At 51.5% G+C, this 14406-nt stretch overlaps 6 protein-coding genes across 6 annotated transcripts; 4 read left to right on the top strand and 2 right to left on the bottom strand.

Moving 5' to 3' along the window:
- Positions 1-89: 89 nt before the first annotated feature.
- CI109_103899 (uncharacterized protein) lies at positions 90-1990 on the top strand (the record flags this gene model as incomplete). Its single annotated transcript, XM_032006776.2, has 2 exons — positions 90-169; positions 421-1990. The coding sequence occupies 2 exons, from the start codon at positions 90-92 to the stop codon at positions 1988-1990; spliced, it is 1650 nt and encodes a 549-aa protein (XP_031858979.2).
- Positions 1991-2049: 59 nt separating this feature from the next.
- CI109_103898 (uncharacterized protein) lies at positions 2050-3661 on the bottom strand (the record flags this gene model as incomplete). Its single annotated transcript, XM_032006777.1, has 2 exons — positions 2050-2960; positions 3013-3661. The coding sequence occupies 2 exons, from the start codon at positions 3659-3661 to the stop codon at positions 2050-2052; spliced, it is 1560 nt and encodes a 519-aa protein (XP_031858980.1).
- An 856-nt stretch (positions 3662-4517) lies between these two features.
- CI109_103897 (uncharacterized protein) lies at positions 4518-6965 on the top strand (the record flags this gene model as incomplete). Its single annotated transcript, XM_032006778.1, has 13 exons — positions 4518-4750; positions 4818-4985; positions 5044-5104; positions 5159-5322; positions 5387-5489; positions 5554-5811; positions 5875-5934; positions 5989-6062; positions 6117-6279; positions 6349-6516; positions 6576-6598; positions 6654-6791; positions 6875-6965. 13 exons carry the CDS (start codon positions 4518-4520, stop codon positions 6963-6965), a joined length of 1704 nt encoding a protein of 567 aa, XP_031858981.1.
- A 179-nt stretch (positions 6966-7144) lies between these two features.
- On the bottom strand, positions 7145-9981 carry CI109_103896 (uncharacterized protein; the record flags this gene model as incomplete). The annotated part of the gene is made up of 10 exons (XM_065967398.1): positions 7145-7520; positions 7567-7661; positions 7710-7754; positions 7868-7952; positions 8003-8381; positions 8430-8794; positions 8869-9482; positions 9550-9620; positions 9672-9787; positions 9956-9981. 10 exons carry the CDS (start codon positions 9979-9981, stop codon positions 7145-7147), a joined length of 2172 nt encoding a protein of 723 aa, XP_065823470.1.
- A 651-nt stretch (positions 9982-10632) lies between these two features.
- On the top strand, positions 10633-12701 carry CI109_103895 (uncharacterized protein; the record flags this gene model as incomplete). The annotated part of the gene is made up of 8 exons (XM_032006780.1): positions 10633-10794; positions 10853-10925; positions 10983-11451; positions 11503-11763; positions 11815-12220; positions 12268-12348; positions 12406-12547; positions 12610-12701. 8 exons carry the CDS (start codon positions 10633-10635, stop codon positions 12699-12701), a joined length of 1686 nt encoding a protein of 561 aa, XP_031858983.1.
- A 766-nt stretch (positions 12702-13467) lies between these two features.
- On the top strand, positions 13468-14382 carry CI109_103894 (uncharacterized protein; the record flags this gene model as incomplete). The annotated part of the gene is made up of 1 exon (XM_032006781.1): positions 13468-14382. One exon carries the CDS (start codon positions 13468-13470, stop codon positions 14380-14382), a length of 915 nt encoding a protein of 304 aa, XP_031858984.1.
- Positions 14383-14406: the final 24 nt, after the last annotated feature.

Here is a 14406-nt window from a genome sequence, read left to right as displayed (position 1 = left end):
CCATCGATCCGTATGAGCGATTGGGGAATGAAGAAGAGAAATGAATAGATGGTTGAGCAGGTGGCAATGACGAGAACACACGACTGCGAATGTTGACGATTGATGCGCGGTTTCAGGGCAGCTTCCGAACAGTCGGTCAGTCACCGCTTGGCTTGGCAATAACAAGACCGTGAGTGACATGCATAGCGAGTGGTCATCGATAGCGGAGGCGTTCAGTCGATACGAGGAAGACTGAATAGACAGATGCATACATATAGTCGACGAAAGCGTCAGAGATTCCAATGTTATCTTGATGGCCCCACGTGGGATATGAGTACCGACGTCATGACGATCTCTCCGATTTCAACATTTCAAACTTCTCTACCACGACCATTGCACCCATCATCACGACTCTCACGATGATCATATATGATCTCACAGACAACATTTCGGCCATATATACCTGATGATGCTCGGCTCAACCTCTATCACTGCGTTAGTGGTGGTCGGTGCATCCGCTCTAATCGCGTATTGGTTCCGACCACAACCTTCGCGCTCTCGCTTCTGCTCTGAGCAAGATCACGCAGCCCGTCTCGCCCATGTCGTTGAACACCTTTCTGCTCGACCTCCAAACGCCAAGCTGTCCCTCCAACGACGTACGCTACAGTCCAACACGATTCGAAACTCGGGCTACAAAGATGAGCCGGTCTACTTCCCCGTCGATCTCTCCTCGTTCAACAAGATCATCCGGATCAACACGGAAGAGATGTGGGTGGAATGTGAACCGGGAATCTTGTTCAGCGATCTTTTGAGAGAGCTCCTGAAAGAAGGGATGTCGCCGCTAGTTGTGGTAGAGCTGCCCGGTATCACAGTGGGGGGAGCGATAGCTGGTGGAGGGTTGGAGAGTTCGAGCTTTAGACATGGTCAGTTCAACGATACGGTCCTCGAGATGGAATGTTTGACACCGAATCGCGTCGTCTGTTCCCCTACAATCAACATCGATCTCTTCTATGCGATATCTGCCAGCTACAACACGGTCGCGCTGCTCGTCAAAGTCAAGCTGCGGATACAACATGCGCCCAAATACGTCAACCTGGAAATTGAACGGTATACCACTGCTGGGGAAGTGGTCGAAGCGCTGCGAAGTGAAAAAGGGGATTGCTTGGAAGGGATAGCGTTTGCAAATGACGACTATGCGGTGGTCCGAGGGCGATATAGTGATACGTCGATTGGGAAAGTGACACAGTTCTCACGACACTACGATCGCTGGTATTACAAGTCCGTCAAGGATACGACCACAATGACAGTACCTTACTGGGATTACTGCTTTCGATACAACTACGGAGCGTTCTGGATGGCCGAATACGTCTTGGATATGCTGGGCGGGGACACCTTCCTTACAAGACTGCTGTTCGGTTCCTTCCTCGACACCACCCATCTCTTCAAAGTACTTCACAGCTCCGACTTGACCGATTTGGGACGAATGCGTGTCATCCAGGACTTCTATATTCCCCGTAACAACGTCGAATCGTTCATCAATGAGATTGACTCGTTCGTCGGAGTGTACCCGCTCTGGCTATGCCCTATCAAGTCGACACAAACTTCCCAACAATTCGCTTGCCACCATAGCCCAGCCGGAACGGACCTGATCAACGTCGGGATATATGGTCGACCTCGCTCGTTCCCATTCAACGCGAAGGAGGTCAACAACCGTCTTGTCGAGCTGTTAATATCCACTGGTGGGAGATCGATGTTGTATGCGCAAAACTGGCATACAGCAGAACAGTTTGACAAGATCTATGACGAGGCAAGAAGACAAGTGGACGGGGTGAAAAGGAGATATGGGAGCGATTGTTTCTACGATTTCTATGACAAGATCTCGTTGAAGCCGGAAGAGAGGAGGAAGCTGGATGTTCCGATTGTTGGCACGGAGATGGAGGCGCAGAAGGAGATTGTGAAGAATATCATCTTGTCAAAGTTGGGGTTGGACCGTGGGGCATCGAAGGCTTAGACAGAACCCTAGGTGAGCTTCGGGCATCGACCTAAGACCATGCATGCATTATAGACCGCCTAAGGCAACTCCTTTAGCTCCCACTTTGTCGTCACCTCCAATACCCTCTTCCCCTTTGTCGTCGGGTCGTCCACGTCAATATCAAATCTATCCGGGATCTGTAATCCATCATCCTTATATCTCTCCAAGAAACTGAGACTCGCCCCATCTCTGAACAACCACAGATCTTTCGTTTCCTGCTGCCAAGTTTCCAAGGTTAACCTCAACCCAGCCAATATCTTTCGAATCTCTGGATCTTCTGAAGTCGCTAGGTTATTGATCTCGTCCGGGTCGTTCTCGAGATCGAAGAGTTCTTCAGCCGGTCGGAAGAGATAGTTTTTGAGGGATCTTGAACCGATCATCGCATCGCCATTCTCATTGGGGTTATTTCTAATCCCTTCGAACGTGTATGATGCGTACAAGTCGGAGGCAAAGGGGAAATCAAGTCGCCAAGCGATGTTCCTGTGGTACTTGTATTTCCGAGTACGAAGGACTCGCGTTGGCCAGTAATTCTGCAGTTCGTGGAAGGTATGAGAACCAAAGACGTGATGTTGCCATTCTGATTCCGGGACGATATCCGCTCTGTCGATGACGGGGAGGAAAGAATGTCCTCGACGTGGTGGTGAGACCTGATTACCTTTCGCATAGATCGATACACCCCCTCCAGCCACCGTCTCCGTCTTCAGCTTGGAAGTGTCGATCTCGGCGTAGTCAAGCAAGGTCGGGAAGATGTCGATCCACGAGACCATATTGGGGTTGGCGATACCTTGACTGGAAGGGATGAAGGGGTTTCGGACGATAAACGGGAGACAGGTACCGGCGTCATAGAGTGTAGTTTTGGCATTGATGAAAGGCGGCCCGTTGTCCGAGGTGAAGATGACAAGGGTCGAGTCGGAGAGTCCTTGTCTCTCAAGGGCGGAGAGGATGAATCCTGCACCCGGTGGTGAGTGGCAACGTATGAGACCAATGAGTATTTCACTCACCCACACCCTGATCGGTCCTGTTGATAGCCTTGTAGTACTCTTTCAACTCCCCCCTGGTCTCTGGCAAGTCGGGTAACCAAGCGGGCACTTCCACCTGTTCCTCCGTGATCTCTAAGCCTTTCACCCGCTCATCGAATTCCTGTTCATTCCCAAACCTTCCTCGTGTTCTCACATCTCGATGAGGGTCGACAAAACCGACGGTCAAGAAAAACGGTTTATCATCTTCTTTCGCTTTCCCGAAAAAGTCCTCGCATTGATCCGCTACCCAAGCGACATCCCGACTTTCACTCTCTTGTCTATGTGTCCAGGGGTAAACATCATCTGGACCGACGTGGATCTTCCCTATGATTCCAGTCAGATACCCTGCCTTATTGAATACAGCTGGGGCGGTTTCGATATGTGGGAAAGTCTGGAAATGCGTCCGGTAGACTGATAGACCGTATTGACCGTTCTCGTGCGTGTGAAGACCGGTGTAGATGGTTGATCTGGACCCGGAACAAGAGGCGGTAGAGGCGAATGCGAGATCAAATCGTGTACCGGTCGCGGCGAGCGAGTCGATCGAGGGTGTCACGACGGATGTGGAACCGTAACATCCCACATACTTGCCCAGGTCATCAGCCACCACTAGCAGGATGTTCTTGTGTGTCATGCTCGCGAGGATTCAATCAGCACCGTGTTTCGGGGTATGAAGTGGGTTTTGCATAAAGAGCCGAGCTGAACTTTATAGTCTTCGGTACAGTGATGCCGAGCTCGAGCTCGGTCCTAGTTCCTATCGTATCATTTGATAACACCTTCGTCGGTCCCACGGGTCTCACTTTTCATTATCTGGAATTCCTGGCTAAGGATGAATGACGAGCTCAATCGCAATGTCGCAATTTGGACGGTTTGACCAAGAGAACCCATGTGTCCAGGAATAGACTCGCGGTCAAATCCGAAAGATGAAACCCGAACGAACAATGATCACTCGTCCCCGATCCTACCACCCCTAGCTCTCTGATCATTCTGATAACCAACAAGTAGTAGATCTGTGACCGTTTTCAATCGGACCGACTCATGCGCCGAGCCTTGTTCTGATTGCGTGCTCAGTTTGTCATTGCAGATAACCGCGCCAAATAATTCCAGATAATCATTGAGAGATTGCTCATTCTCCTCATGTTCAAGACTCACATGTGTTCTCAGTTTCATCATCACGGACCTCCTTCCAGGCAAGATGTAGTAGAGATACCACATGGGAGACCCACAAGCTGTCTTGTCGGTCAGACTCGAGTGGCATCGATGGCGCGATCATGGCGTCTTAGCAGCTGATCCCGGGTCTACAACGTGACATGCTTACAGTACTTGTCATGTCTACAACGAACGAATATGTATAAAGCTAGTATAAGATGTATAGGGACCTCACCTCACCATGCGTAACTATAGCAGTAGCTCAGTGGGACCGCAGCCTAACTTTGCAGCTATCCTAACGCACTCTTTCACCTCCTTGTTGGCATCGGAAACAGCACAATATGAGCCAGATCGAACGACTCGATCACCACCCAGCAGGGGACGAAATCATCGAGACCGCCAACGAAGACAAGTATCGCGATGGTGGCACTGAAGATATTGAAAAGCCTCCTCTTGTCCACGAAGGGGTGGTGATGCGTTCCCCGTTTGATGATATGGACTTCTTCAAGACCTTCAAGGTGTTTTGGAGAGCAGAGTTGATCGCGTTCATCGCAGCATTCTCAGCTGCCGCAGAGTAAGTTGGGCAAATGAGGCGACGATGTCTCTGTCCACGGAAAGAAGCTCACCGACGCACATGGCAGCGGGTACCAAATCCAAATGACTGGAAGTATCGTCGCCAACAAAGGCTTTATTAATCAATTCGGTACCGCCCATTCAAAAGGAAAACTCATCTTGGCCGCTCAATCTTTGTCAATCTGGGGAGGCGTTCAGAGTCTGGGTCAAGGTATGGGAATGTTGACCACGCATTTGTGAGTGGCACTTTGGTCACGACCTCGGGTGACCCGAGGCGATGCTGACTTCACGTAGCGTTGCGGACAAGTATGGAAGGAAGTTTGGCTTTTACTGGTTATGGCTCGTGCTTGTCGGAGTGAGTGACAACCCAACGTCGCGAAGTCTGCAGCAGACATTAATAGCGCCGCAGGGTGTTCTCGCTGAGACGCTTGCACGAGATTGGAAAGTCTGGGTTGTAGCGAAGTTGCTCTCGGGATACGCTGTCGGTAGTGTCCAATTCATGACAACCTCGTATATGACCGAGATCTTGCCGATGAGAACGAGGGGTACTTTGCTCATCACCTATACTATCTGGTGTGTGCCGAGAGATAATCTGCTTATGGCCAACAACTCATCGAGTCTACTAACGGCAACGCAGGTACGACATCGGACAGGTGCTCGCCTCGACCGCACTGAAAGTGCTGGCGGACAAGCGACCGTTAAACTATCTCGATCTAATCTACACCGAGTGGGCTGTCATTGTGCGTACAAGCGAATACATCTAGCACACTGACATGCTAATTGGTTTGGTTGGTCTTACTACAGGGCATCATGCTCGTTGTGTACCTTTATATTCCCGAATCACCATGGTGGTATGCCAACCACGACCAACACGAAAAGGGTCGTGCCGTCTTACAACGAATCAACGGCAAGATCCAAGGATACGACGTCGACTATCATTACGGTCTTATCAAGCAGACTGTGGAAGTTGAGAGGGAGGTCGCGTTGGAGTTGCATGGTCCGTCAAAGGGGATTTGGGATGATATCAAGAGTTTCAAAGAGGTCTTCACTGGTGTCAATGGGGTGAGTGCGAGGGACTGCCAACGAGGGCAATTGGGTGGGAGCCGCGCTGATGCTGTTGGGTAGTTCCGTACACTTGTTGCTTTCTTCCCTCCTGCCACTCAACAGATATCAGGTCTGGCCGTGGTGAGTGACACTCTACACAACGCACCATAGGTCGACCTCTGACAGGAATTGCAGCTATCCAATTACTCTTCCTACTTTGCTCAAGTCGCCAAATTTGCCGACCCTTTCGTGTTCTCCCTGCTCTTAGCGTAAGTTCATCGTGCTCGAAGATCCTCTGGCTAATGGCTGACATCGCAACTCAGCCTCGTGTCCATCGGTATCACCGTCGTCGCCTTCTTCCTTACCGATCTGATCGGTCGTCGGGCCCTGTTCTTATCTGGGGTCGTAGGAACATGGTCATGTCTAATGATTGTCGGTGGGATGGGATTGATCAAGAATCCAACTTTGAGAGATAACAGAGTGACGGTGAGTCGACGTACTACTCTCCAGTATGGTCCGTGCTGATCTCACTACTCTGTGGATTCCATATGGTAGCTCTTCTTTGCTCTTGTGTGGCGAATGGTATCCGATCTCGAGGGAACGCTGGGTCGATCTTTCGCTGCCGAGACTGGTAGTTCCAGACTGAGAGTGAAGACGGCTGGTATATCTTCCGCTGGAGGTGTGGCGGTCGGTGTATTGTTCAGTACCACCGTGCCCTACATGGTGAGTCGGTTGGAGGAGACGGACAAGCTTGTTGGTTGATTCTGTCCTGTTTGACATAGCTCAACGCGGAAAAAGCGAATTGGTGAGTGAACATCCTTGAAATCAGTCATCGCGTTCTGATTCCGATACAATTTTAGGGGTCTCAAAACGTGTTTCTTCTTCGCCGGTATCTCTCTGCCCGTCTGCATCGCAGCTTTCTTCATCATCCCCGATACGTCCAAACGTACACCCGCCGAGCTCGACGAGATGTTCGAGAAGAAGATCAAGCCTTGGCGGTGAGTCTTACTCCAAATTCTAACACCTGTACAATACGTCTCCGTGGCACGTGGCTGACTCTGTATGTGTGTCCTGAACGCAGATTCCGAGGATATGTAACCGAGGCACAGTTGGCTTTGGAGGCGGAGAAGGAGAGATTAGGAAATGATGAACAGGCCATTCAACGCCGATAGACCTACTGACGTATCAAGTTTGTTTTAGAAGAGCGACGAGTTAGGAATGTATCTTGGCCTCAAGTGTTCCTTCCGAGTGGCTCGTCCATTGCGATACGGGAGATGCAGCGATGGAAATTTGCTGTAGTACTCCAATACCAATGCAAATATCCATACAGTCTTGTCTATTTTGTATTTTTCTACTTCTTCACCAAGTCAAACTTCCCCTTATCAAATTTGCCCCCCGGCGCAAACTTGACGCTTCCCGCCCATTCGGCGCCCTTGCCAACGGGAATGGAAACCTCCACCTCGCCCTCGAGCTGGTATTCTCGAACCTCGAGCTGGGTCTTGGAGTACTCGTAATCTGGGACAGTGACATCCTCGGGACCGAGAAGCAAGACTGAACCAGGTCGGACGAAGACAGGGATGTAGTCGATGGAAACCTCCTTGGTGACGTATTTAGGTCCCTCGATGATTTCACCGGTCCAGTAATCGGTCCATTTACCAGCGGGGATGTAGAACGTGGCGGTGGTGTCGTGGAAGACGGGTGCAACGAGAATGGAGTCACCGAGCATGCTAGAAGATCGTCAGATGGGTCGAAGTGGAGAACCATACGACTCACTATTGTCTGTCGAGGTATGCCGACGCGGGGTCATCGGGGAACTCCAAGATCATACTTCTCATCAGAGGGATACCCGTCTCGTGCGATCGGATGGACTAATTAACCGTCAGCGCGGCGAAGTCTCTAAGAACCGGGATACGCACCTCTGCGTAGAGATAAGGCATGAGCCTCAACTTGGCCTTGACCATCTTGGCGGTGACCGACACGGCCTCCTCGCCGTAGTTCCAGGGAACTCGATAAGAGCCCGAGCCGTGCAGACGAGACTATCGTAAGCGTGCTGTCGCCATGTAGGTGGACTCACGTGTGACGAGAAGAGACCGAATGCGACCCATCGGGAGTAGACGGTAGGATCCGGGTGACCCTCGAACCCTCCAATGTCGTGCGACCTGCGAAGAGCGTAAGCGTTGTCGGAGCACCTTGTTGCAGCCGCACTTACCAGAAAGAGAATCCGGAAGATGACAAACTCAGTCCACCTCGAACAGTCTCCGCCATGGCCTCGTATGTACTCTCACAATCTCCACCCCAGTGGACTGGGAATCGTTGACCACCGGCCGTCGCAGATCTCGCGAAGAGCGCCGCCTCGTGGTTGCCAAACTTCTCCTTGATCGCGTCGAACACACATTTGTTGTAGATCTGGGCGTAGTAGTTGTGCATCTTCCAAGGGTCGGAACCGTCGTGGTAGACGACGTCGAGATGGGGTACTCGCTCCCCAAAGTCGGTCTTGATGGTGTCGACGCCGGTATCGAGCAGTTTCGTAACAAGTCCAGCGAACCACTTGTATGCCTCGGGGTTGGTGAAGTCGATGAGTGCCATGCCTGACCTTGAGCGTTAGAATAGCTCAAAACTCAATTAAAACGACGTACCCGGCTGCCACGTGTCCCATTGCCAAACATTGCCGTTGGTCCTCTTGATGAAGTATCCCTTCTCCGCACCCTCCTTGAAGATCTCCGCTCTCTGACTGATGTACGGGTTGATCCACGCACAGACCTTGACGTTGTACTCGCTCTTGATGTCTGAGAGGTATTGCTTGGGGTCGGGGAACGCCTCGGGGTCCCATGAGAATGAACACCAATCGTATCGCTTCATCCAGAAACAGTCGAGATGGAAGACTCGGACGGGACAGTCTCGGTCCTTCATCCCCTTGAGCATGGAAGAGACGGTCTTTTGGTCGTAGGAGGTGGTGAAAGAGGTGGAGAGGTAGAGACCATAGGTCCATGCAGGAGGGAGACTATCTGTCAGCGAGGCTAACCTGAGGACATGACTCACGCTGGCAATCCGGTCATTCGGACATAGTTCTTCAACGCCGCCTTCATTGATCCACCACCGATAAGGAAGTACTCGAGCGACTCTCCTCTCACGCTGAAACCAAGCTTGGAGCACTTCTCCCTGCCAACTTCGAATTCGACCTCTTCAGCGTGGTTGACGAACAAACCGTATCCCTTGGAAGAGAGATAGAACGGGACGTTCTTGTAAGCCTGTTCGGAGGATGTACCACCGTCCTGGTTCCAGATGCTGACGTTTTGACCGTTCTTCACGAAAGGTCCGAATCTTTCACCGAGACCGTAGATGGTCTCGCCAACACCGAGGTTAAACTCGTTGAGCATGTATCGAACCCATCCGCCGGTAGCAGCTTGCGCATTGCTGACATCTCCGTGACGAGGGAGTGCGTCGTGGACGTTGGAGAGAGAGCTCTGGGAAGAGACTTGTCCAAGGGTGAGGTGGTGAGGCATGTCGATGACGGCTTGACCCTTGGGAGCGACTCCGGTCAAAACCTTGTCGCCGTCTCGGAAGGTGAGACCGTACGACCAGGCAGCGGTGTTGAGGTCAACCGAGAGGTTACCGGAAGTGAACTTGAGGCTGTTCTCGGATTTGGTGAGCTTGGTCTTGGGAGCTTTGGGAGCGCCATCGGGGAAGAGCTCAAAGTCGGGTCCGACATGACGTATGCCCTAAAACGTTAGCTAGTTCTTGTAGAATAAAACTCACGGTGTGGTGATCGATTCGGACTTTGAGCACGTCGTCGATAGGAGAGCTGATGTTGACGGTGAGGAGTGCGGCTGCATTGTCAGCGGCGTTGTAGGTTCACAACTCACAATTCAAGGTGTCACCTCTGGTCGCAACGTGCTTGGGAGCGACAATCACTTCCAGCTCGGTGTCTGTCTCCTTGAGGACTTCGACGACTTCGACACCTCCCAAGAAGGTCTCGCCGATAGGTCGCTGCCATCTACGCGATGTCAGCGACGATTCTGCTCAGATAGCACTCACAATCCATCGATGAATCTCATTTTTGCGGTATAGTCTTGGGCGTTATGAGCAAGTTGATAGTGGTAGTTGGATCTGTACAAAAGTTATAAAGACCGGTTACCGTGTCAATGACAACGGCGGTCAGGACGGCCGATTCTTGCTACGGAGTAACATCGGGGATATGATCACGAGACGCTGCGGTAGATATGTAAATGGGCCGAGGGGTAGAAAAAGAGCCGATAAGGGGGAGTCTTGGTGACATGGCAGACTGCAGAGGTGGATAGACCACGCTAGTTGGATGTCGAGGTCAGGTTGTGCTTCTCATTCCCCCTCTGTCGCCATTCAGGATTCCAGGATCCCGACAGGTTCCGATCTCCCTAATTGATACTGGGCGGCCCGACGCTAGGCACGGAAGATTCTTGTCCCGGCCCGCTAGCGACGTCTTGCCTATCTGCCGCACACAGAGCGGGGCAAAGAGGCTCCGCGTCGCGAAACCCCACCGCGTGGTGCACAAAAGTCACATTCCTCACCAGCTACGCTAAACTTACAAGCGACGTCCACACATAATGTGCTCGAGGTGTACATCTCTCCCCCACTCTCCGCCCCCTCTCACTCTCTGCAGTTACCGGATTCAGTCATGTTGTCGGCTCTTTTAGTCGTAAAAGGGTCATTCATCATATTTAGCCGGTCTGAGTCCCCACGGGACTCCCTCCGACTTTCGACCACAAATACATAAATACGTCCATCATCAAAAACATCATGGTAGCACTCTCTATCCCCGACCTACTCCGATCATCATTTTCAATCACATAGAGATCTGTTATAATGTCTGCAAACCGAGAGCTGGGCAACGATCCCAAGGTTGTCGTTGTCGACAACGACGAGCTGTTGGGCAAGCTCGATCACCAATTCGTCAAGGATGCCGCCAAGGCTGATGCGGATGAGCACAACATCACCCTCAAAGATGCGTTCTACAAACATAAGAAGGTGAGGGACGCGTTTCTGGCAGGTATTTTCAGGCATATAAGCTTACAAACGCGTAAAGGCAATCATTTGGAGTATGGCTCTGAGTGGTGCGCTTATCATGGAAGGTTACGATGTAGTCGTCATCGGTTCATGTGAGTGTGGCGAAGCGCTTTGGAAAATCTAGCCGTAACGCTGACACCTGCTTGTAGTCTACGGCCATCCCAAATTCCTGCAACGATTCGGTGTCCCCGTCCCTCTCAGCGTATCCGAGAACGGTTATGTCATCCCAGCCGAATGGCAATCCGCTCTCAGCAACGGTTCATCAGCCGGTGGTATCATCGGTCTGCTCATCAATGGTTGGGCTGCCGACCGATTCGGCCCGAAAATCGTCATGTTGACTGCCATTGTCGCTCTCACTGCTTTCATCTTCCTTTCCGTCTTCGCCAACTCTTTGGGAATGCTCGTTGCTGCTGAAGTCCTCTGTGGTATCCCATGGGGTGTCTTCCAAACTTTGACCACTGCCTACGCTTCCGAAGTCTGCCCGATTCAACTGCGTGGTTACCTAACCGCTTACGTCAACCTCTGTTGGGGTGTTGGTATCCTTTTGTCATCCGGTGTGGTCAAAGCCTCTATCCCTATTCAGAGTCAATGGTCATGGCGTCTGCCCTTCGTAATCCAGTGAGTCGTCTCTAGCCACTTGCCTCAGACCGCGCTAACCTCATCCTGCAGATGGGTCTGGGTCATCCCTCTCTTCATCATCGTCTGGTTCGCTCCCACGTCTCCCTGGTGGCTGGTGCGAAACGGCCGATTGGAAGAGGCCGAGGACACCCTCATGCGTCTTACCAATCCCGAGGTGTACTCTCGACAGGATGCCAAGAACACCGTTGCCATGATGGTTCACACCAACGAACTGGAGAAGCAAGAGACTGCCGGCACATCTTACATTGACTGTTTCAGAAGGACCGATCGACGACGAACCGAGATTGTCATGTGAGTGGCAGTGTTTTACGTTCATGACATCTGTGCTGACACCTGATGTAGGATGGTTTTCGCGATGCAATTATTATCGGGACAAAACCTTATCGGTCAAGGTGTTCAATTCTTGCAAACCGCCGGTATCTCGACCAACCTCGCCTTCAGCTTGAACATGGTTCTCAACTCCATGTTCATCATCGGCACTTTCGCTTCTTGGGGTCTCATCAGTATCTTCGGTCGACGAACAATCTACTGCGTCGGTATGGGTACCATGTCGCTCGTTCTTTGGGTCATCGGTGGACTAGGTTTCGTCCACAGCAAAGGAGCAATCTTCACCATCGGTGGTCTTCTCATCGGTCTCAACTTTGTCTACAATGCTAGTCTCGGTCCTATCTGCTATACACTGATCGGTGAGACCTCGTCAACTCGATTGAGACAAAAATCTATCGCCTTGTCGCGTATTGCCTACCAAGTGAGTTGAAACCAACCTTTGAAACAACCCATGCTGACTACTCAAAGATCATGAACATCATCTGTGGTATCATCGTCCCCCGAATGCTCAGTCCTACCTCTTGGAACTGGGGTGCCAAAAGTGGTATCGTAAGTGTTGTCAACACTTCGCTAAAACGATAGACCTGACATTATCACTCGTTCTAGTTCTGGGCCGCTAGTGCAGGATTGTGTACCATCTACTGTTATTTCCGTCTCCCTGAGACCCGATACAGGTCTTATGGTCAGCTCGATCTTCTCTTCGAGAACAAGGTTCCCGCATGGAAATTCGCCAGCACCAAGGTCGAACGTGAGTCCTCTTAGCTTCTACTGACTGTAGCCATTGGCTGATTGTACTCTGCTCGCGCACAGAATTCTCTACCGCGGACCACTCAAGCTACTCTCCTGCTGTTGCTGCTGACAAGAAGGAGCTCGGCCACGATGTCGTCCATCTTGAGCATTAGTAGAAGCCGGGTAGAGAGGCGCCGAGGGGTTCTATGTCACTTTGTGTGGTGGCTACCAGGGTCTATATCTTAATCGTAGATGTAGTGAAATGTAATTCTATGAATGTCTTTACTCTCAAACCGTGCCTTTTGCTCAGGGATCCAATCCAGCGCGTGTCAAGGAGCTTCTAAAGGCTGGCACGATGGGATCCAATCACCGTGCGCAAACGCGCAAACGCGTGAAATCGTCGCTGGGACGGACCGCCGCAGCTTAGGCGATCGCATGTAGTAGTCTGAGTCTGACTCGGCGACAGCTCTGCACCGGTCAAAGTTGTGATGTGACGACGTTGCTTGCGGGACCGAAAAAGTGATCGAGAGGGACTACCCCCGGCGTCGGGCATTTTTTGTCACTGCCGAGGCGATCACATGTCGATCACTCCCGATGCAGTAACCACGCCGCGGGCGACATCGAGATGCATTCCCAACAAAGTGCTCCGTGCTTGATCAGCATTGACACCGTCTGACAAACCATTCCATACGACTGCATCGTTCATGCTTATGCATCTCGGATCCGTTTCCTCTGATTTCTATCAAGGCAATCGAGTATCGGGCATCGGTGAAGCCAGATCTCCTTTGCCAAGCTCACATCAGCGGCAGTGATGTGAAGGTATAAATACGGCCAGAGGGGGACACCTTTCGTTTGGAAAAAAGAACCCATCCAACACAACATCCATCTCAAGCAACTACATCACAACCAAACTCACAACCACATCAAACCCCCCACAACATGAAAGTATTCCTCACCGGTGCCAACGGCCGAGTCGGCTCTCACGTTCTTCGTCACCTCCTCGCTCGAGGTCACTCTGTCACGGGTCTCGTCCGTACGCCTGAAGGTGCATCTTACATCACTTCTCTCGTGAAGAACGACCCCAACTTCACTACTATCGTCGGCGACCTATCCAATCACGATCTCCTTGTGTCGAATGCGAAATTGCATGACGGCACGATTCACTGTGCTATGGAACATCGATCCAATCCTGCCCAAGCCGCAGCTCACGAGCGTGAAATTGTCCAACTTATCGGGAACGCTTTAGAAGGTACAGGTAAATCATTCATCATCAGTGGTGTCGTTGCACCTATCGGAGGAAACGGCGATGAACAAACCGAACCTACTTTGGGTAGGATCCCTCGAGCAACCACCGATGTCGAAGTTCGAGAGCTCAAGAATAAAGGGGTCCGATCGGCCACCGTCCGATTGGCAAGTGTTACCCACAACAAAGAATCGATCCATCCTTTCCTCGGATCGATGATCGCCGCCGCCAATAAACTGGGATATATCCCTTACGCGTCCGAGGATAATTATTGGACCGCCGGTCATGCGGATGATGCAGGTCTCCTGTTCGTGTTGGTCCTGGAAAAGGGACAACCCGGAGTTGCTGTTCATGAGATACAAGAGAAGGTCAAGGTGAAAGATATCGCCGAGCTTTTGGCGAGAAAGACCGGCAAGACGGCGGGCAAGATTCCCACCGAGAGGCTTTCTGAACTCGGGTTCATCGGCAACTTCCTCGGTAGCGATCAGACTCACTTGAGTTCGGAATGGACGAAGAAGACGTTCGGGTGGGAGCCAAAGGGTCAGACTTTGTTGGATGAGCTTGAGAAGGCACCAAAGGAGTATTTCGAAGGTGCCGCTTTCCCCAGTTAGCGTAGTCTGATTAGCCTTATCTGT

This window comes from Kwoniella shandongensis, chromosome 7 (genome assembly GCF_008629635.2).
Source record: "Kwoniella shandongensis chromosome 7, complete sequence".
NCBI classification, from domain to species: Eukaryota; Fungi; Basidiomycota; class Tremellomycetes; order Tremellales; family Cryptococcaceae; genus Kwoniella; species Kwoniella shandongensis.
This window is presented reverse-complemented; position numbering and strand designations above follow the sequence as displayed.